Source organism: Chaetodon trifascialis, chromosome 12, assembly GCF_039877785.1.
Source record: "Chaetodon trifascialis isolate fChaTrf1 chromosome 12, fChaTrf1.hap1, whole genome shotgun sequence".
Classification (NCBI taxonomy): Eukaryota; Metazoa; Chordata; class Actinopteri; order Chaetodontiformes; family Chaetodontidae; genus Chaetodon; species Chaetodon trifascialis.
Genome location: NC_092067.1, coordinates 6,420,001 through 6,446,285, shown reverse-complemented (window position 1 = coordinate 6,446,285; position 26,285 = coordinate 6,420,001). Strand labels below are relative to the sequence as shown.

The window sequence follows — 26,285 nt, the reverse complement described above, 5'->3', positions numbered from 1 at the left end:
ACAGAGGGCAATAAAAACAACAACACAGAGATAGAACATGACAAAATAACAAAGGGAACAATAATGGCTGGAATATTGTTACCAGAAGCACTGACTGGATAATGGATAACAGTTGATTAAAACTGGTGGGAAACTGAACAATGGCATCAAGTAAAATACACTGGAATGCACAAAAGTAAGTACGTACAGAGTAAAACAGGAAATGAAGTTAACTAGAGTCCATACCAGTCATCATACCTGCACCTTGCATTACGTGTCTGGACCTTACGTACTTTGTTTTTGTCTTATGTATATTCCGAATGCTTGCTTCACTTCAACTGAATGTTTTATCATTCATCATTTCTAATTGAATTGATTTCAGGATCAACAGTTTCATTACTCTATGCACTGCATACAGATGAGGACAATAAAGTCTCTCTTATTTATTTTTGTTGCTGCGTTTTATATTCTTGTCATGTACTTTTGATAATACTTTACATCACTGAATTGTGCCCAACTCACTTTCCAATAGGTTTCAGTAAAAAAATATGTTAGAAATTTGATAATTAATCTAATTATTCCAATGTTATCTAAGAAGAAAGGAAAGAAAAGAAAATGAGAAGGCAGACTTACTGAATGAATGAATATAACATTATGTGAAAGTCTCTCTGTCTCTGTCTCTCTCTGTCTCTGTCTCTCAGTCTCTCTCTCTCTCTCTCTCTCTCTCTCTCTCTCTCTCTGTCTCTCTCTCTGTCTCTCTCTCTGTCTCTCTGTCTCTCTGTGTCTCTCTCTCTCTGTCTCTCTCTCTCTCTGTCTCTCTCTGTCTCTCAGTCTCTCTCTCTCTCTCTGTCTCTCTCTCTCTCTCTGTGTATGAGTGTTTAATTTCCTTTCCCTTGTTTTCATGTTGAACTGATGCTGCACACCCACTTTGTTGAGCACAGGAACGGCAGAGAAGATATAAACCCTCGTGTAAGATGAGACAACACACAGTCTGACTGAATCCGCTCCGGCTGGCAACACACACTCCTAAGAGGTAAGCGAACATTATGTTCAGTACTCTGTACGTTTATCTGAAACTGCATTGCATTATATAGCTGCAGGATATGTTAACAGTTGTTTACAGTTAACTAGGAGCCTGAGTGACAAAGAAACTAAAGACAAAAAATAAGGCTGGCAAAAGCAAAGGAAATAAAACACCTGTTTTCAGTGTATTTATAATTTTTAGTTTATGAGAACTAACTAATGTAAGACCTTTAAATCCATCCATCCATCCATCCATCCATTGTCTATACCCAACTATCCCTTTCGGGGTTGCGGGGGGGCTGGAGCCTATCCCAGCTACACCGTGAACCGGTTGCCAGTCGATTGCATGGCAACATATATAGACAAACAACCATTCACGTTCACACTCACGCCTAAGGGCAATTTTAGAGTCACCTTTTGGTCTGTGGGAGGAAGCCGGAGTGCCCGGACAGAACCCACGCATGCACGGGAAGAACATGCAAACTTCACACAGAAAGGCCCTGCCCGACCCGGGGATCAAACCGGCGAACCTTTAAATCCAATTTGGAATTTTTCCAATACTGTCTGTTGGCAGCTGGATCACAGGATGCAAATATTTACAGAGGCTTCATCTTTGACTGAACCATATCTATTTCTACAACCCACAGTGTTATCATCAATGTAAATGTATGTAAAAATATACCAGTGTTTATAGTCTTATCTTATCATTATCTTAGCAGGTGGCCATAACATCAACTCTGTGAGGGTGTAGTATAATTTTTCTATTTGATACGTGAAGAATTAATATGTGAAGAATCGATATGTGAAGAATCAAGTGTAACACTGTAAGCTAATGGTAAACAATAGTAGTAGCTCTATGAAGTTTGATAAGAGTAGCTCTGTGCAAGCCTGATATGATAGTAGAAATTAATTGCTGTTTGCTTAAGTGAAGGAAGAAGCACATGAAAGGCCAAGATGACAGTGCAAAGATAAGAAGGGAGGTTGCTGTGCAGTGATGATAATGAGCTGCAATGACACCATGCAGCCAACATTGTGAGGGCAGGACACCTGGACCATAAATCTTTGGTGCTTTCCATGGCCTTGCAGGTGTTTTAGCCGGTTCTGACCAGTTTCAGACCAGGATGATTGTGACCTGATATAACCCTGCGTGTCCTTACATAACCTTACTGTATTTAATCCATGTTTAACATTTGTTATAATCATGAAAGAACTAAATGGTCTTATAATCACAACTATGATTTACTGTGTGTTAACGAATAATGGTTTGGGATGATTTAATATACTTTGCTATATTTTTAAAGCATTCTCTATGTGATGTGTCCTTATGCTTACATGCAATCATGATAATAAAATGTAATTTGATGTTATTTTTAAAAAAACAGAGCCCATGACAATCAAAAACTAATGGTGTATAAGTAGAGGAATAGAGAGGAGAAAAGAGGAGATAGCAGCCAAAAAGTACCTAATGGTGTAAAAAAATAGAAGAGCCTAGAAAAAAGAAAAGATGCCCCAAGGGCGGGGAATACCTTCAGCAGAACTGTATAAAAGATAGAGCACTGACCATTGCAGGTCAGAGACTTCTTCAGATGTACACCCTGTGTGTTTCTGGATTTCTCTCCCTTTGCTGCCGCGGCAATAAAGTGTTTGCATCTCGGACCCTGACTCCTGCAGATCCTTTTGAGTACTTTTTCTCAGACAGCTGAATTTGACTATTTCTGGACTGTTGTGGATTGCACATCTGGCCTTCAAATTCCACGACAAGGGAGCAGAGAACCCACACAGACTGTGTGGGGTAGGTTTGGTTGTTTGCTTTGTTGATTAGTTATTTCCACAGACTGTAAGGCAGTGACAGCATGGTTACAGCTACATTAATCCATATTTTTAAAGGTGGATTAATGACTGTGTAATGTGAAAAGGGAACTATCCAACTCTACAGAGCTTTTTAGCCCCTTGAAGCTCATTGTTCTGGTTTTCTGACCCTGAAATCCACTCTGACCAGCAGCTGAAGGCAGTAAACTCACTGTGCACTGCCTGCTCAGCACCGAACAGCTGATGCACAAAGTTAGCAATGATCTGGAGAACAGAGTGCAGCATTTATTTGGAAATAAATTTAGAATTACATTTATTTAGAAGAATATTAGACTCACATCTGTCAGGTGGCCAGAAACATGTCTCAAAGTGAATGCCAGGTTTTTTTCCATTCATGTCCACTGGACGTGTAATGAGGCAGCTGGTTAACAAAACTTAACATGAAGACTATGTAATTAAAGGGTTATTCAGAGCTGTTAATGTCTTTATGGAAAATTGTATTTAATGACCAGAGTTGTGTTTAAGCATGGGTTTATCTGTGTTTATTGAACCTATAATTTATCAATCATATCAAGAGAGGAAGTGACTGTATGGAAGGTGAGATCCGTCTGTCCTGTGCAAATATATTTTAGAGCACGACATTTTTCACTGCAGGCTTGCACAACTGCTGCCACATGCTTGCCATGGGTAAGGCTATTTTCACGAACAGAACATATTTTGAACTGGACAGAGTATGACACTGAAGTAATGACACCACCAAGATATCTGTACCTACATGCTCTTTTTTTTTTAACAATACTTTGATTAGTTGTCACATTTAAGCGTAAAGCAAGATGGAGTGAGAAGAATCAAAAAACAGAAATCCAAATTCTAAAAGTAAAAGTCTAAATCTGTATTTCATGATGAGCTTCATAAAAGTGAGGATTTGCTGCTTGTCTTTGTTTTATATCATTGCTGAATACATTGGTTGGACAAAAGGAGCAAACTGGAGATATCTACATGTTGTAGGCTAAATGATGGTCATCTCATGGAAAAATAAATAAAATAATCCTTAGGTGTAGCCTTTATTGAGATACTGCAAATGTCAGTGTTACTACCTTAACCATTTTAGAACTGACATTTTCTAAGCTGTCAGTGTCTTTTGCTCTGCTATGCTGCCGTTGCCCTGCTTATCTCCAGTCGTTGCTTGTAAAGTGTTTCATAAAGCCACACCTCTCACCCATACAGCATCCTGTCCACTAAACTCGCCTGGAGAGCAATATACTGAAATTTTGTCCAAATATTAAATCTGATCATACTCTCCATTCACATTATAAATGATTGAAATATGAGTTGGCTGACTTTTACAGCAACATGTCTTTTGTTTTGTTTTTCACAATTCTCCAGACAGATAATAATAAATCATATGGTGTAGCCTATATTCCATATAATTACGACATAGGTTCAAGTGCAGTCAGTAACATGTCATCTATATTTGTGTATATCTATATATCTCCTGCTGGTTTTCACATGAACAATGGCAAAGTACCAAAGAAGCACACACAAGTATGCAAACCAATACAAAGTACTGAGAAATCTAACAGGGCAATCTCATATCCTGTCCGAGGGCACAGCAGTAAGATATCCCTTCTAACATGATTAAGTCTTCTAGCATCCGGTACGTGGTTTTTCATTAGAATTTCCTAGCAGATGCATTTTGAAACTGTCACTGATCCTATCACTCTTTTGGCAGTTTCAAGATGCATAGTTGTGACTGAAGCTTCCTGCAGGACTGACACTATCAGTTATCTAACAATGTGCTTTAACTTTGTCTCTTTCAGCAAATGGATACTTACCAACTTCTCTTCCTCATCTCCATGCTGATTACTACGTCTGAATGTTCAGGTAGGATATACATTATGAAGAAAACAGGACTAGGACAAGGATGGTCCATTAATGAATCGATTTGTGTTGCCATAATTGTGTAAGAAGTTGATCCCCACTGACTCACACATGCACTATATCCACTCATAGTGCTCAAGCTGCACAAACAGCAGAAGGCACTCTTAAATAGATAGCCACCCCTGTAATATATATTGTTAATGGAGGATAGTGGCATGATTACACTGACACAAGGCCAGAATAGAACAGTCATGGATTTTATTATGTCTGTATCTATGTTTTAAAATCAATTTGCATTTATATTACATAGTAACAGTTGAAGTATAAGGCTGATGATATTCTAGTTTTTCTTTATTGTCCACAAATCCCACAAAAAGACCAAAACAAACTGTGAAGCTAGCTGACAAATCAGTATGCTGTCTTATTCCTGTGTGTCATATAACTCAGTTAGTGTCCCAGTGAGCCACACTGTTGCTGAAAGTCAGAAAGTATTGGGAGATGGTGGTTTTGTTCTTTTCATGGGGTAAAATTAGCCATGTCCTGTAAGTTTAAATACAACTGCGCTAAATATAGTAAATGCATGTTTGTTCTGTCTGTATCTACATGCTAATGTCACCATTTCTGCTAGGTTTCCCTTGTAAAGGTTTGGAATCTCAATGGGATCTTATCCGGTTGCATAAACTGTTTTATTCCTATGTTTTGCATTAGCACTGCAGCCATTCAGAACTGTAATAACTGCAGCCTCTTTCTTCCTGCACATTTACATATCCAGGATTAATATTGTGCTTTTCACTTTTATCATCTCTATCATCTTGTCAACTTTCAGACACAGCAGAGCCCCAATGTGAAGTCTTTGACGTGGAGCATTATAATCTTCTTGAAAGTGAAGCATTTTATTTTGTGCCTTATGCTCTGGACTACCTGCACGATGGGGATGAGTTCACATGGTACAAAAATCACATCAATAACTCCCAGACTGAGCCAATCTCAACTGACAAGAACAACACAGTATATTACCACGATCGTGAGCTCCTTTTCTTAAACCTCCAGACTGAGGACTCTGGTTTTTACACTGCCCGGTAAGAATACAAAACAAAACTAATTTGTCTTTCCACTGAGATGATCTGTCGATACTGTCCCTGACTTACCAATTCTTTTCTAGGCATAAACGCCCATCAGGAGAGTGCTACAACTATTATTTAAAAGTTGACGTCTACAAAGAAGAAACGGACAGGGCACTGCTTTACTTAGAAATCAAAAACTCTGACCAGAACAAAAAGGTTCCATGTCCAGATCCTGTCAGCTACACATGTGAAGAGTTGGGAGGAACATTCACCTGGAAGAAGGTATGGCCACCTATGTCTACAGTGACATGTGGTGTGAATGGCAGCGAAGAGCAATGATGGTTTTCACTTTCTACGCTGTAAATCTGGTTATGAGATTATTTGACTTTTGATGAAATTTTAGTTTTTGGTGAACTGATAATCTTCCTTTAAGATAGCTGTAGAGACTCAACAGTTCTAAATCAGTGCATTAGTTGAAAAGTAAACCATGGTTTGGTTGCTCGTGGTTACTGCTACATGTGTAGCTGTCACCAACAAAGATGCTGATGTAAGACAAAGAGACTTAAAAAGTGTTTCATTGCAACAAGCTAAAATGTCTGTCTTTCTGCATGATTATACATTACAGGTAAACATAACAACCAACCAGTATTGGGAATAAACTTTCCAACAAGTAAATATTTAGTTGTGGATCTTTGTCAGTTTCATGTTTTATCATGCCCATTTGTATACACATTATACAGTCATATGACTGATTTTATTTCCTTTTTTATTTTTCTTCCTCATATTATCTTGCCCCTCCTCACATTTGTGGCCACTGCTGCCCGGGCTGCAGGACTTCAAGCTTCTTGAAGGTCGACATGAAGCTACCCTCTGGGTTAATGATGTTACCAAAGCTGACGAGGGCGTCTACACTTGCACTTGTACCTGGACATACAATGACAAGGAGTACAAGTCGTCAGGTTCCAGGAGGCTTAAAAATAAAGGTGAGAGTATTTTCAGGTTTTTATAAGCCTGTAGTTGGAGCAGTGAGAACAAAAAGAGAAGGCTACAGGAGCTCAGCTTCTTAGTCAACTCACCCACAATCTGATGGTGTATAAAGCAAAATCATCCATTCTGATGGATGGTTCAGGCCACTCGCTTTGGCTAAGACTTACTTGCAATACAGGACACTAACATAATTCAGGACAAGAAGGTGAAGGTTAGCACTGTTGCATATCTCCCTATCCTCACGAGAGGCTGAAATGTCCCCAGAGTGCCCCCTGTTAGCTAAGATGTGGTTGGCAGGAAGATCTTAACTCTTGCTCCTTCTCAGCGGGGGTGAAACAGTGAATTTAAAAGTGTGGGGGTTCTATGGGTGGGAGGCGAATGCAGCAGCCCCCCATCTTTGGCCTCCGGTCCAGTCTCCACAACATGCCAGTGCAACATGCAGTTGACCATGAATTTTAAGTTCATAATGTATATCGTAGCACTATGACCTTCACCGCAGGACACTATTCTCACCAGCATTCAACATAGCAAACAATGACTTTAGACTTTTAGTGCCTAAAAAACATGCTTGTCACAAAATAGAAAGAATATGATGTTATCTGTTTTCTGATGTCACTCATGAATGATGAAAACATCACTTATAGGACATTACTGACCATGTTGTTCATTAATCCACCAATCATTTTTACTCTATTTTATATATTTCTCCTCTCTCTATTGTTAGATTCTCTTATATTTTGCTTCTTCTTCTTTCTTGTTAACTTGTTAAACTGGTTAGGCACCTGTTTGACCAGATATAGGACAATAAAATTTGATTTTATGTGACTTGATGTGATACAGTAACTAAAGCCACAGTTTAAAGGTGGGAGGACTTCAATAGCCAGTTGAAGTTAGCAAGAACGCAGCAGCTTTCACATTAGCAAAACAAACAAATCACTCCAGATTTCTGTCTGATTTGATAGCAGTGTCATGCAATCTGTCATTACAGCTTGTGATCAACAGATGTCCTGTTTCTGAATGCACGCACTGTACTTCAACTGTTTATGCCTCCCTGACCTGGTGGGTCAGCCAGATGACTGTGATTGGCTTGATGGCCTTTAAATCAGTCTATCTTGACCAATAGTTTGTCATGCATTGAGAGCTCATTCTCTGAACTTCTACTGTTTTTACAGATTTTGCTTTCATCAATAGCCCTATTTGTGCGGGACTACAATTACCTTAGATCTCTAGTAATTTGTAATAATTACAGAGATCGTCTGTGATCTTAATCCCACGCAAATTCCACCACAAATTGCCGACCATATTTCACAAAGCACACACATTTGATAATATCAATCCCATTTCAATCAGCATCTCAGTGATTTGGGGTGTTTTTTTTTTTTTTAAAGAAAACATCTGTTTGGTGGTTGGTGGCATGGTGGAGCAGCAGGTAGTGTGCGTGCCTCACAGCAAGAAAGTCGCCGATTCGATCCCCGGGTCAGGCAGGGCCTTTCTGTGTGAAGTTTGCATGTTCTTCCCGTGCATGCGTGGGTTCTCTCCGGGCACTCCGGCTTCCTCCCACAGACCAAAAACATGCTCATTAGGTTAATTGGTGACTCTAAATTGTCCATAGGTGTGAGTGTGAGCGTGAATGGTTGTCTGTGTGTATATGTTGCCCTGCAATCGACTGGTGACCGGTTCAGGGTGTACCCCGCCTCTCGCTGGGATAAGCTCCAGCCCCTACGCAACCCTGAAAAGGGATAGTCGGTATAGAAATTTGATGGATGGATGGATGGATGGATGGATGGATGGATGGATGGATGGATGGATGGATGGATGTTTGGTGGTCATGCTGAAGTACATCTGCAAAGCATCTGTTGCTTGATCTAAACAAGCTTCAAGTGTGTATTTATGCTTGTAACACATGCAGAAAATACATGGGCCAAAAAACTCTCAAACTACTGTATAGAGTTATTGGATGTTATACAGAGCCTTGACATCATTTACAGGGAATAATGTCTGCATCATATGAAACACAAATGTGGGCGATTCATTTCTAAATCACATGAGTTCCCCTGGTAATAGTAGACCTGTGTAAATAGGGCTAATGACTACATTAATGTGGGAGGGATGGAATTATGTTGCTGTCAAAGTGCTGGTGTTGAAACACTTATGTGTGTAGCGTGCCTGCTCCTGGGACAAAGAATATGTTTGTGTAGGACAATGTGGGATATGTCACCACTGCTGAGAGATTGGTCTCTCTGATCTAAAGTACCTGATTCAAAAAATTAAACATTTCTCTTCTGCCCCTCAGCTCAGAACAGCTCTATACTTTGCCCTCTGCCTATATTGTCTCCAGCAATAGATATGAACACATGACTTGATCGTGCCTCCCAAACACCATAATATGAAAGTTATTCACACTTTTCCGGCAGAATCATACACTGAACCGCTGCCATGGAACCATATACCTACTTAAAGCACTTCCAGCACCATGGAAACCACAAGACCAACCAATGAAACAGAAGAATAGCTCCAGCCTAATACTGAAAATTAGCACCACACTGACTATTCTAGACAACTTTCTTACCTTACATGTTTTTCTTGACTTTAAACTTTGAACATGCACCTTTCAATAAGGCCTTCTCCTTCAGTGCTTAGGTGTAGAATTCCTTACAACTGCATCCAAAGTTGACCTTGACTTGAATGTCACACTTGTTAAGCTCCACAGAGCACCAACTCCACTGGTCAGTCCAGTCAGGGAAATCTCTCTCTCTGCACAAGATTTAGTGACAGGGGTACTGGAGAGGAAGGATACACAGAGCCATGCATGATCATTGACATGAACAATATGTTGACTAATTTACAAAAATGGTCTGTCACTAACACCATGAATTGTGCTCAAGAGATTATGTTGATTCTAGAAGTGAATTATGAATATGTCCCACTGACTGTAATTTATTTAAAATTCCTGGGTGTTGGTATCAGTGAGGACCTTTCGTGGACCTGGAGCAGCACGCCGCCAGACAAGAAAGCCCACAATGGTTGGACCTGCTGGACACCAAGAATACTGAGACAGCCAGTGTGGAGGAGGTTCTACCATCTCTGCAGAACATCTGCCATAAGAGAACCTACAATATTCATAAAGATCTGGTTAATCCCTAACATAGACAGTGTGAAGTGTATGATCAACTGGCTGAGACATTTTCTTTTTTTTTGCTCAGCCAGTAAGTCTGGTGACCAGCTCCGCACACTGTCCCTACCTCCCTGACACCGCTCCCTCAATATGTATCCCACCCTCACCTAAGTACTCATATACAGAAACTTGTTTTTAAATTGCTACTGTGTGATCACAAAGACTGCACAATGAATTGCATGCCTCACCATATTATTAAAGGGATACTCCAGACATTTTGTGTTGCATTCCAACAAGTTGGGACCCACCAATGTAAAATGAGTGGAGTGCCTGTTTACTCTTGTACTTTCATTGTATTGTATTCCATATCTAAACATACTCTACGAACTCATGTTACTGCTGCAAATCACAATACACTCATATCGGGAAATTTGCACTACTGCTGCCTCAAACTGCAATTTCTGTACTATTTATTTTCTGAGTTTGCTAAGTGGTTTGCCAAGCTGGCAATCAAAGAAGACTACAGACTTAAATAATGTATTGTAGAGTGTGCCTCTGTGCATAGAACAATAAAGCTTTGAATCTTGAGTCATTGAACTTTTTGGTTTTTGAAAATTGGACATCCTCTCTTCTCTACACCTCTTTTCTGCAAAGAATTTACTATCAGTCAGTCGGCTTAAATGTTAGCTTAAAGGCCTAGAAGTAGAAGTTTTTAATCATTTGCTGATTAAAACAATTTTGTTCAGATGTGTAGTCACTATGTTGTTTGTTTACCTTTGTCCTAAGCTAAACAGTCATGTGGCTTTGAAACTGCCTTGTCAGTATGTACAGTACTGAGCACATCACCCTTCACGCTGCTGCAACGATTGGTGCTGATTCAGACTGTTTTCACTTCATGAGGGCGTTCAGTCTGTTGGTTCAAGCTGTTAATCAGGTTAATAGCACAGCAGCCGACATTATTGGTATCACATCATGATTGTTTTTGTAGCCTTCACTGTCTTTTAACAAGCTCTGAATGAGAAAGTAATGTACTGTGAACCACAGCTGAGCTGACAACAGTGTTTACAGTCAGAGCTTCAGACTACTGATTCTGTCAGTGATGACAGTGATTTAGTAAGAAAATTATGTATTTTTCATGCCTCACTGGGGAAATTCAGTCTTTACACTCTATTGTTATTCACAATTCACAAGGGAGCTAACAACTGGCATTGGCTGGAGAGATGTCAGAGGGCTGCCACATACTGTAGGCCTGGTCAGCGCTCCAAACAGTCAGGGGTTCAGTGAAGTAGCCTCACTCTGTACCGTAGACTCTATAGTCAGATCAGTTTCAAGATTTGTTATTCAAGATTGCACATACTGGACCCCTCTATCACTCAACACAACTGATGTGTTGATGTTAGGTGGTGTTATAAATGAATGCACTGTAATGTATACAGTGACAATATACAGTACAGTATATACAGTACAATGAATAAGACATTACAAATGACTGGCTGAGTCAAACTGTTTTGTTCATGGATTCGTAGTCACTGACTGGGTTGGGCTTTTGTACATGAAGTGATCTCTTTACCTTCCAGACATACATCTCATCCATAAGTGATTACATCAGAGTGCAGTGATGTTACAGCGTTGCAGTTTCAGATTTCACTTGTGTGTCCATTGTTTTAGGACAAGCTTGAGTTACAGAAATGTACACAAGTTGGGACATTTTTGTGTGTATGGTAAAAATAATTTGTTGTGGTTATAACACAGAATGTGATTGTCAAGTATCTTATTGGATAATCTGGAAAGAAGCATTTATTGTGGTGTTTTATTTGTGCTTGCAGAACAAACTGCCCACCATAAACCAGAAATCATTTCTCCCATTGACAAGGAGCTGTTCGCTGACGAAGGTAGGAAAAATTATAATATATGTTATAAATCAGCAGTACAGTGTTGGCAACCCAACCACTCACACCTTGGTTAATAGTGTCTTAGTGTTGATTGTCAGTGACATATCTTTCAATTGTTGCAACTTTGCTGTATTTTTGTTGAACAGTGGAATAAAATCAGATTTGAAACACCACATAAAATCAAATAAAATACAAATAGAACCAATCAGATATAAGGTTACAGTGTAATTGCAGCAAAGGAAACAAAAGGGCAGTAGGGAAACCAGTCTATCCAAGGCACAGGACAACAGCAGAGTTTTTAATGTGGATGTGAAGGTGTCCAGGGTCAGGACAGATTTCATCAGGAAATCAGTTCCCTCTGTATACAGCGTAGTGACTAAAAGCAGCTTCAGACTGTTTTGTTCTGACTGGAGGTACGACCAGTCTACTGTTGATCTAATGCCTGAAATTAATGAGTTATGATTTAATTTGCTGTTCTGGACTCTCCCCCTCCAACTGTACTGCTGATGAACTTCATATCACTGACCACTTCCTCCTCACATTTAATGTCACCCTCCAGCTCTCCATCTCCAAACCACCCTGTGTCATCTCCTTCCACAATATAAAGGGCATTAACATGGACTCTCTCTCCTCCTGCATCACCAACTTGACTATGGACTCTTCTTTCACCCCTGATGATCTTGTCTCCTCATTTCTGTCATTATTCACTCCTCACTGTCCTCTGGAATTGTCCCCACTCTTTTCAAATCTGCAGCTGTGAGTCCCATTCTCAAGAAAGCTGGATCAGACCCCAATGACTTCAATAACCTCTGCCCCATTTCTCACCTTCCTTTCATCTCAAAATTTTAGAAAAAACTGTTGCTTCTCAACTCCACTCCCATCTCACCAACAATAGTCTTTATGAGCAATTCCAGTCTGGTTTCCGTCCCCATCACAGCACAGAAACGACCCTCATAAAAATCACCAACGACATCCTCATGGCAGCTGACTCTGGTTTAATCTCCATCCTCCTCGATCTTAGTGCGGCCTTTGACACTGTTTCTCACTCATTCTCCTCAACAGACTTTCCTCCGTAGGCATCACCAACACCCCCCTGCACTGGTTTCACTCCTACCTCACAGGCCGCACTCAGTTCATCCAACTCAAATCCTTCACTTCCCAGCCCTCCCCCGTCTCTTCTGGTGTGCCCCAGGGCTCTGTCCTGGGGCCCCTTCTCTTCATCATTTATCTACTCCCGCTTGGCAATATCTTCTGTAAATTTGGTATCCATTTCCACTGCTTCGCGGATGACACCCAGCTCTATCTTTCCAGTAAACCATCCTCCACTCTCCCACCCTCTTCCCTCACCCCCTGTCTCTCTGAGATCAAATCCTGGTTCACCTCCAACTTCCTTAAACTCAACAGCAACAAGACAGAACTTGTTCTCATTGGCACTAAATCAACCCTATCCAAAACCGGCAGTTTCTCCCTCAACATCGATAGCTCCACAGTGCCCCCCCCCCCCCCCCCCCCCCCATTACCCAGTCTGCCTATTTCCGTCGGCATAACATCAATCGTCCCTCTCTCACCCCTCACACCACTGCCATCCTCTGCAGCCTGCATTATTACCAGAACTCCCTCCTCGCACCATATTACCCCCATCCTGCAGCAGCTTCAGTGGCTCCCGGTCAAATTTCGAATCACTTTCAAAATCCTGCTGTATACATTTAAGGCCATCCACAACCTTGCCCCCCATATCTATCTGACCTCATCTCCATTGCCACCCCTTCTTGCTCCCTCAGATCTTCCTCTCTCCACCTCTCTGTGCCCTCCGCCTGTCTCAGCACCATGGGGAGCAGAGCTTACTTTGGAATTCACTGCCACCTGACATCAGAAACATCAATTCTCTCCCCATCTTCAAATCCAGACTGAAAACTCATCTTTTCCAGACTGCCTTCTCTCTTTAATTTCTCTTCTCTAACTTCTCCTTTTTGGCTTGTTTTTAACTTGATGTGTTTTTAATTATTGTGCTCTTATTTATTCTGTGTATTTTGCTTGTGTTTTTACCCACTCTGTGAAGTGTCCTTGAGTGTTTTGAAAGGCGCTTCTAAATAAAATGTATTATTATTATTATTATTAGCAGCAGCACTTTAAATTTTTTTCTGTAAGCTACTGGAAGACTTGACTTCCTCATTGCCAAATACTATGATTTCTGTCTCTTTTTTGGGGGGAAATGAACTGTATCCAGCTATTTTCTTGCTCTTGGCTTTGATAGAGTGAGCGTAAGGAGCCATACAGCCATTAGGAGAAGAGCCTTCCTGATATCTTCTTTCATTCGTTGCCTCTCTTTTGCTCACATAAACAAGTTTGATGCGTTCTCATTATCATAAGCGTTCTTCCCTGTCTTTGCTTCCACCGGCTGTGGTTCAGTGGAATAGTGTGAGAGCATTGACAGGATTGTGTGTTGTGCCAATTGCACACATTGTCTTCGCATTATACATGACATGCAAACTGGGACTGATATAAGTCTACTCTGTGATACTCTAATTCACAAGGGGTTATCTGAAGGGGTTAACAAACCACCAACACAGCCCTGCACATATATGGGTAATCCTCTTGAGCAAGAAACCACCATATCACTCTTATGGAAGTATTTCAATTTGCAAAGTTTGTCTGCTCTACTAGAGTTCTGTTTTGATTAACTTAAATTTCAAAGCATGAGAAACTTGTAGTTACTGTGGATTCACTCTTGATAAAACAGGTATTTTTCTTTTAAGGGCAGGATTGAGACTGAAATTTTCCATGATCAGTATTTTTTAATTCAGTGCTGTCAAGTTAAAATTGTTATGTTTCAGGTAGGATTACACAGACAGGGAGTGAGGGTAAAAGGAATAGGAATAGGAAATTAAATGAATGAGCAAATGAGGAAACTCATAGCTGGGAAGTGCTGAGAACAGCAGGTGAGGCACCAGGTACTGAGGTGGTGAGCATGCTGGAGTGCACAGAGCTCAGGTGGTGTGAGTAATTGTGGCAGACACATGGTGATGGAGGCACAGGTGAAGCAAGGTGGTGGTGGTTGAGGGCTTGAGGCTTGAGGCAGGTGGAGGCAAGAGTCTGGGCGGCATGGTGGCAGAGACACTGGAGCTGCAGATCCATGCTGGTGAACTCACTGATCCAAAAAGGGGAAAAGACACAGGAGATGAGACACTGGATAATTACTAACACTCGTAACACTGGTAAACGGCCAACAGTACCACTAAGCAACAGAAACATCTGTCAAAATCTGGTAAAGAAGCTTCAGCAGTCCACAGTCTTTATGCTGTGCTTGATTATGATGAGTCCTAGCTGAGTAGGAGCCGGCTCCCAGCTACCTGGAGAACCACGCCCAGCCTCTACCAACAAAGGAAGCACAGGAAGCAGAGCCCCACACCTCTCCACAGCACACCAGAAAACCCAAGTTTTCCAAACCACCACAAAAATAACTTGAAGTCACTCTCTCCATGCATAGCAGGACAAAGTAAAATAAATGATGAGTGTTTTAATGAATTGCTCTTAAACTCCTGTAAGAGTTACATTTCTCTTGTGAGATATGTCTTATTCTTTCTGCCAGGTTCTTTGATCAAGCTGAACTGCTCAGTCTACTGTGGAACTAATGTGAAAGGTAACTGTCATGCTAGCTGGCATGTCGATGGAAATCATTTGAAAAAGAAAGATGGATACAACCAAACCACCAAAACGTAAGTCTGATCAAAACCAGAATTGCATTGATTCAAAAAGAATTCAAAAGAATCACAGAACACACCAAAAGAATGTGTGTATACAACTGTGTCAAAATGTGACCATGGTATTACACATTTGTAATGTATTACACACTCATACAGACATGCATGTTCCTGAGCATTAGCATGCATATACTAATTATTAGAAGAAAACACTAAACACAAAGTATGACTGAGGCTTTTGAACCCAAGTGCTGGACAAACTGAAATTTTAAACCAGATGACGGCACAATATAAAAAATCAGATGATGAACCTTTGTTACTGCAGTTTATCCCATGGAGAAGCTCTGTTTCCGTCAAGGTATTTTTCTGCACATTCTGAAATATCACATTTGAAAGAAATCCTCAATTTTTACTCTCACTTGAGGCAGTTTTTGCTATTTTCGAAAAAGTGTTAATGCGGTAAATGTTATGAGCTATGACTTAATGAACAAAAATCACACGGCTGATCAGCAAGAAGAAGAAGGAGGAGTAGGAGAAGAAACTGTTTCTGCTGTCATCATCTTCTCGGAAATTCCTGTAATGCTCAAAAACATGGCTGATAGTACAAACAACACATGCTTGAAAATATGGTCAATACTAGCTGACATGGACCAATTACAACTTGCCCAGACAAAACGAATTCCTGCAGACCTCTCTCCATTTTGCTCTCAGGTAGCTAAAGCGACTCATGGGAAACTGCCTAATTCACATTTTCTTTCTTTTTTCTTCTTCCGACATTTCAAAGTTTTGGTTAAAATTCATTTGACAGTAGAAGGAAACACGACTTGTATCTGTCTTGATGAGACATTTTACTTTTAATCAAAATGTTCAACTGGCTGGTCAGTACGATACCTTGCCCTAAATGTCTGTACAAAATATTGTACCAATCCTTTCAGCAAATGAAAGGAAATTTTTAGATATATGGATGATTGGGAAAATTCAACTTGTTTGGGGCACTAGGGGAAAAGTCATCAGGGTTCATCCTCAGCTGCTCATGAATGTTCAATGGCAATCCATCCAATATTTGTTGAGATATTTCAGTCTGGACCACAGTAGTGAGCCGATTGACCGAGGTTGCTAAAAACCTTTCTGCAACTGTGAGATATTTAAAATTAAGATTTAGATTTCGTGCATTTCCTTGCCCTGGTGGGCGCTGCAGTGAATCCCTTACCTCTCTGTAATCAAGCATAATGATAAGCGGTTCGCTGTCTTTAATGAACCAAACTCTGTCCTTTGTTAGATCCATCGAGACCCCATCAAAGAAAACCATCTCCACTGCAGTCCTGACCATTGAGAGAGTGTCTGCTGAAGATTTCCAGACTAAGTTTGAATGCATCGGCAAGGGCTCTTACAGAACGGTGTCTGGCACTTTCACTCTGAAGCAAAGAGGTCAGTGGCAGGGTCATCAACTGGCTAACACTGCATCAGACTTTGGCCGCTCAGGCAGTTAGTTGAGTTAACTAACACACACACACACACCCATGTTGTGTTTTTATCACTTGTGGGGACATTACATAGACTTACATTCATTTCCTGGAGCCTTACCCTAACCCCCGAGAGCCCGTGCCCCTCGCAGTGCTCCCCCAAGAGCACTGCGCTTTCACTCAAACCTAACCATAACCACTATCTGCCTATTCCTAACGTGCCTGTCTAAACAGATTTTTGTCCCCACAACATGATAAATACCTGGTCACACGCACACACACACACTTTTTCTTTCTAACCTTAATTTTGTGTTTGTTTTCCAGAGTCAATAATTCCATTTGTCACAGGAAGAGTGTGTGTGTTGTTCCTCTGTGTGTTTGCTGCCATGCTGGTCAAGTGCTTTGCGATTGACCTCGCTCTCTTCTTCAGACACTACTTCCCACTAAGAGGTCACAATAAAGGTAAAGAAGATAAGAACTTTTTTAATCCATGGAGGGTTTATTCAAAGGAAGGGGCTTAGTTATCTTAAACCCATACGAAAAAATGGAAACTTTCATGTTTGTCAGATACCTCTTATTTTTCAGTTTGTGTACAGATTAATCAAACGACGTACATCAGGTCAGATTTTTTGCAACTTTGACAAAGCCAGACAAGCTGTTAGTGCCTGCTTCCAGTCTGCTAAGATGAGATAAGCTTTTTGCCTTTTTTAAGGTGCTTAAGGTGCCATTTTTTACTCATCAGAGTCTGTTTATGCCTCTTGTTGAGAACTACTGCAAAGTCTATTAAATTCCCTCTCTGGTCCAGGTGAATGCATAATGTGAGTCAGGAGTTCAATTGGTATCGATTGGTTGATGGGCTGCACGGTGGCACAGCACAGCAGTTTGGTTCCCGGGTCGGAGCGGAGCCTTTCTGTGTGAAGTTTGCATGTTCTTCCCGTGCATGCGCGGGTTTTCTCCGGGCACTCCGGCTTCCTCCCACAGACCAAAAACATGCTCATTAGGTGTGAGTGTGAGTGTGAATGGGATAGGCTCCAGCACCCCCACAATAGAAAATGGATGGATGATTGATTGATTTGACTTAATGACCACACAGCCAGGATGGTGGAATTAGCTTTCAGTACAGCATGGTACAGGTTCCAACATTACATTAAACATTTAAACATTAAACATACAGTATAACATAAATAGACTTACAGACAGACACATTACATGATACATAATACATGCGGCTCCTGCTTAGTCCTCAGCATTCAGAGTTCAGAATGTTTATTGCAAAGGGAATGAAACTGTTTTTGAAGCGGGTTGTTCTAGTGGCAATTGTCCAGAAAACGCCTCCCAGAGGGTAGAAGCTGGAAGGCATAGTGTGCAGGGTGGGTGGGATCCGAGATTATCTTTTGGGCTCTGGGTAGTGTCCGTTTGTGGTTGAGTGATTCAAGGCATGGTAGGTGTGAGCCAATGATTTTGGATGCATTGTAGTTTCTTCCAGGAGAGTGTGTTAAGACTGCCAAACCAGACTGTAATGGATGAGGTGAGGATGCTTTCGATGATGGCTGTGTAAAAGCGGAGCAGGATATGAGACCTTACTTGGAACTTTTTGAGCTGTCGGAGATGGAAGAGTCTTTGCTGAGCTTTTTTGTAGATGTGTTGATTTTCCATTTGAGGTTGTTATTGATATGGGTCCCAAGGAGTCTGAATGTGTCACTGATGGAGATGGTTTCACCTTCAATGAACACAGGAGTTTTGGGAGATGGCTGGCGTCTTAGGTCGACGATGAGTTCTTTTGTTTTTGATGTGTTGAGTTGGAGGTCGTGGTCTGTGCACCAGGTCACTGCTTGGTTGACCTGTGCACGGTATTCAGTTTCTTGGTAGTTGGTGATGAGTCCTAAGATGGTTGAATCGTCCACGTACTTGTACAGGTTGACAGAGCTGTGGTGAGATGTGAGCTGGTTTGAATAGAGGGAGAATAGCCAGGGTGAGAGAACACAGCCTTGGGGTGCGCCTGTACTAAGGAACAGAGGGGAGGATGTGTTGTTGTTGATCTTCACCTTCTGTTGCCTGTTCCAGAGAAAGCTGTGAATCCAGTCAGCACTCAGTGATGGAAAAATAACTCTGCATTACTGTCCAACAACAGAAATGGTGGCCGATATTTTAACAAAGCCTGTAACTAAAATAAGAATGGACAAATTTGTGTGTTTTGTTTTCGGTGTGTAAATAGATAAATGAAAAAAGGAAATGTAAATATATGATATGTCGACTCAAGAACAAGTGGGAATGTTGAATCTTATTGGTGTGAATGTTCTTGTCGACTTCCTGTTGTGGGTGGAGCTACACACCAGTGTGCAATTTTCAATAAATGGCCAGGTCACTCTGGGGAGAGTTACTCCTGCATGCCATGTGATTGAAGGCTGTGTGTCGTTTATCCTCCGTCTACTGCCGGCATTTCTAGCCCTTTGGAAATGGCAGCTCCAACAGTTTTTGTGTAGATGGTCCAGCAGCTTGGGGATGTATAATCTCAGCTGTTGAATTAAAATCCCTCTTTTCCCTCACGTCTCCTACAGTGATGCTGCTGTGGTTATCATGCTTCTCGGCTGGGCAGCTGCTTCCTGCAGATCCTCTTATCTCAGCTCAGGACATTCCCTCAGCACTACAGTGCTGCAAACACTTTTCAACACTTTAGTACAAGTTTGTCCATCATTTAAGCAACGCTAAATGTATTGTAGTTACACATTCTGCAAAGGTAAAAGGAACATTGCCTCCAGTCTCATTCCTTTTCTTTCATACTCTTTTCTTTCATACGTTTAAGTAAAAATAGAAAAATGTAACAGTTTAAACATGCATGACTGATATTGCTGGCCTACCTTGTGTCTTCAGAGTGTGGTTGCAGATCAAACCCCCATTTTCTACAAGAATCTCCAGAGACTAATGTTGTGAATAATTTTGTGTCACACCCAAAGGGCACATCTTACAATAAATGTGTGAACATTTTGACTGAAGTGTTTTTCAGAAGCTACATTAAATTGGTTAAATGATGCTAATTGATGGACAAACTTGTACGGAAACATGTTGATGAAGACAGTTGGAAATGTTTCTTGGAGAGGAAGTCCTGAGGATCTGCAGGGAGCAGCTGCACAGACAGGGAGCATGCTAACCACAGCAGCAGCAGACATGGAAGGAAAAGCCAGGCTACAGGAGATGTCTGTCCATTTGAGCACAGTTTAGAGTCCATCTGTGATCGTTTCCAGACGCACTCCACTCCATCTCTGTCTCCAGCAGCTCCTGTCCCTCCCAGCTTGGTAGCTCATTCGAATGCATTTTCTGTGCCAAAGCTGCCACCTACAGAGTGATATTCAGGGTCCCTGGGTGCCTGCTGTTCGCTTCTTGTCCAGTATTTCCTGACCTTCCAGCTGCAGCCATCCTCCTTCCCCACTGAACAGCCACAAGTGGCATACATCATCTCATTTCTCTCAGGTTCAACCAAGCAATGGGGAACAACTGAGTGGGAGAAACAGTCTGCTGCCCTACATAGACTGGGCCACAGGAACAGTCAGTCACCCTATCTGTCTTAGATCTGCTCTATCACCCATTCCTAGTCCCTCACTCCTTCATTCAGAGTTTCTTGATCTCTTGGGAGTGCCAGAGGAATACCTGGACTTGAACAGAGGACTCAGTGACATCACTGTGAAAAGCAGGCACCCTCTACCACTCATCTCTTCCACCTTTGAGTTACTCCAGGGAGCAACTGTCTTTTCCAAGTCACCTTATACTTATCAAGGGAGGGGTGAAGGGAAAACTGCCTTTAAGACTCCCAGAGGACACTGTTAATATCTTTTCAAGTAAAGTATCTGAATAATTCCACCACCTTCATCCACCTCAGGGTTTGTCCATGATGCTGACACATTCATGTCCATGAATTCCAAGAATTTGCTTGTATTTCCCAGATGCAAGGACGTATGATGCCTATGTGGTCTATCAAATACAGAGCATGGACAAGGTGACTGAGGACTCACTTTGCCACTTTGTCACAAGAATCTTACCCTCCGTCCTCGAGGACAAGTGTGGATATCGACTCTTCATCCAGGGGAGGGATGACATACCTGGGGAAGGTCAGAATTTGATTGTTTAGTTTTGTATATGTTATTTTGGATGCTGTATATTTGGATGTTAGAAGACAAATATGGACACTGGAAAGGCCAACTCCTTCAAAACACCATCTGGAGTGATACATAGAGGCCTCCTCACCTCTTAAGCTTTTCTTTTCTTCACAATGTAAGTCGCTTGCTTTGCATTACTATTTTCATTCTCTCCAAATTGTTTTGTGGACAAATTTACAAGACACATCAGTGTCATTGCATCGTCTTTGCATGTCCTTTCTTTTCTCCTCTTTCTTGCTTTAGTTAGTGGTTTTAGTATTAATTTACAGGACTCAAACAGCCACCAAGCCAAGTCAAGCACCACCGTGGTGAACACTACATAAGCTATTTGTTTTGTTTTGTTTGACCCCACAGACCGTCTGGAGCTGGTGGAGGACCGCATGAAGCAGAGCAGGAGGCTGATGGTCATCCTCACTTCAAGTTCAGGATCAGGGTCTGATATCAGAGACCAACGTCCTGCCTTGCTCCAAAACTCAGTTGGAGGGTTTGACTGGCAGGTAGGAGTTTGAAAAATCTGGAGATAAAAATTAAGGCACAAAAAGTCAAAGTTCACTTGAGCAACTGACATAAAAGTGAGAAATGGTGCGAAGGACTAAGGACATGCTGATAGTCTGAGTGAGATGAGTTCTTACTTTCCTTTTCCAAGACTTACATAATAAAGCAGTAATATTTTAAGAGGGATACATTTTCTTCTTGATTCCCCTGTATCTCCATTGTTCACTCTCCATAAATACAACACCTTTTGCATAAAACATAGGAAACTGGTTCAATAAAGGATTCAAAAATATGTTGTTGATCATTTTCCAGGTGGGGCTCCACCATGTGCTGCTCCTGACAGAAATGAGTGTGATTCTGATACAGCTTGGGGACACTGGACCAGGTGGATACACACACCTTCCGCCTGGCTTGCGGCACCTGATTCGCAAGCGTGCCCCCATTCGGTGGCCAGAGGGTTCACAGGGCGCTGCTGCATGGAACTCACGCTTCTGGAAGAGAGTGCGATACCTGATGCCTGCCATACCTGCCAAAAAATGTCCACAGTTTGCTATTATTTGAAGCCCATATGGACTTTGCTTTGACCTTCCTCGAGTGAAAGCCTACATACAGCTTTTAGCCGTCCAGAGTGCTGATCCCAGTACCTGCAGAGGTGGGTCAGGCAGGCTGGTCACAGGCAGGATTTCGACTGCTAGCAATGACAGGATGCAGAGTTTATTGCACAATAAACTACTAACGAGTGACCAGAGTCAAAAGTCCCAAAAGACAGAAAAAGATTAATTTAATGTAAACAAAAAGGATGTAATTATTTTTAAGAAAAGGGATGAATGGTTGTTGAAAGACTATAGCCTAGCTGTTTTTGTTATTTATCTGTTTTAAAGATTTGACTTATGTTATTTGTGTCACTGACATTAAAGTGAATTTTTCTTGATGTCTGCTTTTTAATTAAAAAATGCCGCAGATAGCAAAGAAGTTGCTCGTGAGTTCTTGTGTTTTGTTTACTATTATCCATATACACTGCTATATTATATGTTTTGGTGATATAAACTTATTATCTGAGTTGACAGTTACAGACATATTTAATGGAGTGATAGTAGAAATGTAATACAGAAACCTTTCTACCTCTGTAATGCAGGATGTACAGTTGTTACTCACATCCATCAGCACTACCACAACAGAACAAAGCAGGTAACCATTTCTTTTCCCAGCAAACATCGGACAGTAACTATCTTCTCATGTAGGATTTACCTTTTAGGGGATATTCTTGACCTGCTATTACAGATCTACTGAATGTAACTGTAGTTACAGCATTTATCCTGTAGAGGGAGACACATTCCTTGCTGTAGTATGTTGCCCATGAGTGTGTGAATTTGACGCAGTTGTCCTGTTACCAGAGCCCCCACAGCATTTTATTCATTAAAGCAAAGGGAAATTAAAATTCAAGAATAGTAGTACATGTAATAAACAATATCACTATTGATATTGCTTTAACCACTTTGAGTATCGCTGCAAAATTATTTGCTATAATCCTTGTTGCAAAGAATGGATTTTTCCAGGTAGTGAAGCTTGTGCAATCTGTTTGGTGTGTTATGTGCTGATAATGCGAAATAAATGAACCTTGAAAAGAAGAATTAACAAAAATAAATTAACAAAATAAATAAAGTGACCACTCGGGTGAAAAAAGCTTTAATTCAATGGGCTGGAACAAGATAGTAAGATGCTGTGCGACACGTGTGTCCACAGTGGGTGGCTGGTCAGTATCATATAATAGCTGTACCTGCAGCGGGTGGAGGAAACACACACAGGCAGTTCACAGCCTGGCCGGTGGGGGGAGACACTCTGGCAGGTACATGACGGACATCCTCACTAACCTTCTGTACAGTAAACGCATCACGCAGTGAGCGGCTGACTGTCAGCTGCTGGTTCAAACGGCAGCAGAAGCGGCGCTTACTCTGGACGGTCTCTCAGTGACTGATGGAGGATTAATTCGGGACGGGGTGGATGTCTTGTACAAGTAAGTGGTGACCCCCACACGCGACATGTTAGACATTTCTGACGTGAAAAAACAAATTTAATGCCAAACTATGGCTAAGACACTTTTGGCGAAACTATAACAACGCCATGACGTTCTTACAATAATACTGCTATGGAAGTCAAAAGTAAGATAACTGCTATTTAAAAACATTATTACTGTTATTACTACATCAGATCTCTGCAGGAGTATGAGTCAGAAAGAATGAAAAATGAATGAAATATGTCGTTAACTGGAGTAAAGTCAGTATAAACTCTATGCAGTACTACACACACTTTTTAAGAGTTATAAAGAAATAATAGCACAACAGTTAAATGAATGAATAAATGTTGGCTGTTGCTGATGTGTGAGATGAATTCAATTTGATGAATTCACTTTTGGAGTCTATAATATAATAGTTTCAACTGGTGTCAGATTTTAGTTCACTGAAACAACACAATGCTGAACAAATTCAGTGTGCTGTATTCTTCTCTGTTCTTTGTGCTGATGTGCAAAGTGTGTGTCCTGGCTGCTGAAACACAGCCAGGTATTTGGCTTTTGACTGCTACTTTATTGGTTCAGTTGCTCACAACTGACCCAGAAGCATCCAGCCCAGTTCACAACCTTGATGATGGGAAACAGAAGATAAGATCTGTGACTTTGATCGATGACACAGAGAAAATTACTTAAAAGGTTAATTCTGTTATGTCTCTAGTTTTTCATCCCTCGAAGCAACTCATTCTTTGTACATCCTGCCAGAGTGAAAGAATACTTTGTCTGGTGGGCTGGAGTTCATTCCAGAGTTGTAGCAGTGCTGTGTTTGTTGTGCTGAGATGACCTGTTCTGACCCACACTTACATATTTCTTTATGAATCATTTCCTCTGCAACACTTCAGCACTTGCACGTCATGTCACTGTTTTATTCTGAAATCTCAGATATTGGAATATCTGAAGCAGAATTTTCTCATTATATGATGATTTGCATTTGAACAAAAATGTTGTTTGCGGTATATTTGCTTTTGTAAAAGCCCATGTCAGCTGGGCACTTGGGTGCATAACTCAAGTAAACAACCGCTTGTACTATGAGTGTACTGTAGCTTAATGGAGTTTTATGTTTAAATGTAGCCCAGTTTCTCAGGCGCTCCTGACCTAAGAGTAAGGAATTGAAGAAAAAAACCCTGAAGTGCACTGATTTAAGGCAATGCACAGAAAATGCACTCCACATACACTGGTGTGTGTGTGTGTGTGTGTGTGTGTGTGTGTGTGTGTGTGTGTGTGTGTGTGTGTGTGTGTGTGTGTGTGTGTGTGTGACATGACTGCAGATTTTAAGCAAACATGAAAACATCAAAGATTGGTTCACTTAAAGTAGAAAAGAGTATACATTATTGTCATTTTAGTTTTATTTTCCCTGGTTTCCAGATTAGTCCATCTGTTCCAGTCACAGCACTGAAAAACTAAATGTATAAATGTCAACAGCAACATTTCAGAATCAATATCCTCGTCTCTCTGGATAATCCATAAAACACATCTTCAGCAGTTTTTAGGTAGAAAGTGGTTCAAGTGAAAGTTTGTGGAGCCTCAGACGATCGTAGAGGTCAGTAACTCCTATTCTAATTCCACCAGTCATGTGTCTGTTGTTATCATCCCATAACCATAATTAAACTAGAGGGAGGCTGACTGCCAAATCCATAAATGATGCATCCAGTAATTTGAATTCAACACCATAATGAAACATGTTCGATGTCTAAAAGCCAGATGAAGACTTGTGGAGACTTCTAGACTTCCTGTTATGTGTTTAAGATAAATGAATAAAAATGAACAGAAACATCATGATGCCTCTTAAGTGTATCACTAGTATTGATCCAATGATATCTGATTTATACAGTATAAAAATCTAAATTTGTATTAATACACCCTGAATACGTCCATTTTTCATAATGGCTGCTTTCACTTCAGATATTTAAGGACATCTCGAGATTAAAAACCTCTGTATTTTAACTGAGGTGTAATGTTGAGGTCTTTTACTTGTGCATTGTGTTGCTGCTACTTTTACTTAGTAGATGCTCTGAAATGTCTTCTCTTAGCAGCATTTCCCCAAACTCCAGCAACACTAACTAACATTGGTTTTTTCATGCAGTTTGTCATCTACAGGTGGACAGACAGCCTGCTAAACCTGTTAGGTAGTGTCTTTAAATTGTCAAAATGCTGTAAAGACCTGAGGGGACACACTGATGTGTAGGCTCAGATGTTAGTCTGTGTTGTGCATTTGCATCCATGCATGCTCTGCATATGTCTCCATGTGCCCTTTTGCCCCCTTTGCCTGCTGCAGCGCGCTCTAGACATGACTGTGGAGCGCCGGATGGGACATGTGTGTGTCTGTGTGTGTAAATGTGCATGTGTCAGCAAAAGCAGGACAGCGGCACGCTCCCACTGAAAAGAAGGGGGTGGGTACGGGGGCGCCATTTCTGGATGACGTTTGGCCCGGCAGCTGGGAGCTGCTCCGTTCTTTTGTTTCCTCTCTGACCCCTCTGACCCGGCACTCGCCCCGGTGTCACACACACACACACACACACACACACACACACACACACACACACACACACACACACATATTTAAACGTGGATATTTGCTAGTACACACACACACACACACACACACACACACACACACACACACACACACACACACACACACACAAAGGGGTGTTCAATAG

At 41.2% G+C, this 26,285-nt stretch overlaps 1 protein-coding gene across 1 annotated transcript; it reads left to right on the top strand.

Annotated features, from left to right (window-relative positions):
* Positions 1–974: 974 nt before the first annotated feature.
* Positions 975–22,255, top strand: LOC139339988 (interleukin-1 receptor type 1-like). Its single transcript, XM_070975513.1, has 12 exons — positions 975–1,012; positions 4,632–4,695; positions 5,519–5,771; positions 5,855–6,038; positions 6,589–6,739; positions 11,685–11,750; positions 15,340–15,466; positions 16,731–16,879; positions 17,239–17,376; positions 20,853–21,017; positions 21,420–21,562; positions 21,873–22,255. The coding sequence occupies exons 2-12, from the start codon at positions 4,635–4,637 to the stop codon at positions 22,119–22,121; spliced, it is 1,686 nt and encodes a 561-aa protein (XP_070831614.1). The 5' UTR covers positions 975–1,012; positions 4,632–4,634; the 3' UTR covers positions 22,122–22,255.
* The last annotated feature ends 4,030 nt before the right edge of the window (positions 22,256–26,285 follow it).

Coding starts and splice junctions, on each gene's coding strand:
- LOC139339988 (XM_070975513.1), top strand. CDS start 4,635: ATGGATACTTACCAACTTCTCTTCCTCATCTCCATGCTGATTACTACG. Junction 15,467..16,730: donor TACAACCAAACCACCAAAAC/GTAAGTCTGATC, acceptor GTCCTTTGTTAG/ATCCATCGAGACCCCATCAA. Junction 21,563..21,872: donor TTGGAGGGTTTGACTGGCAG/GTAGGAGTTTGA, acceptor ATCATTTTCCAG/GTGGGGCTCCACCATGTGCT.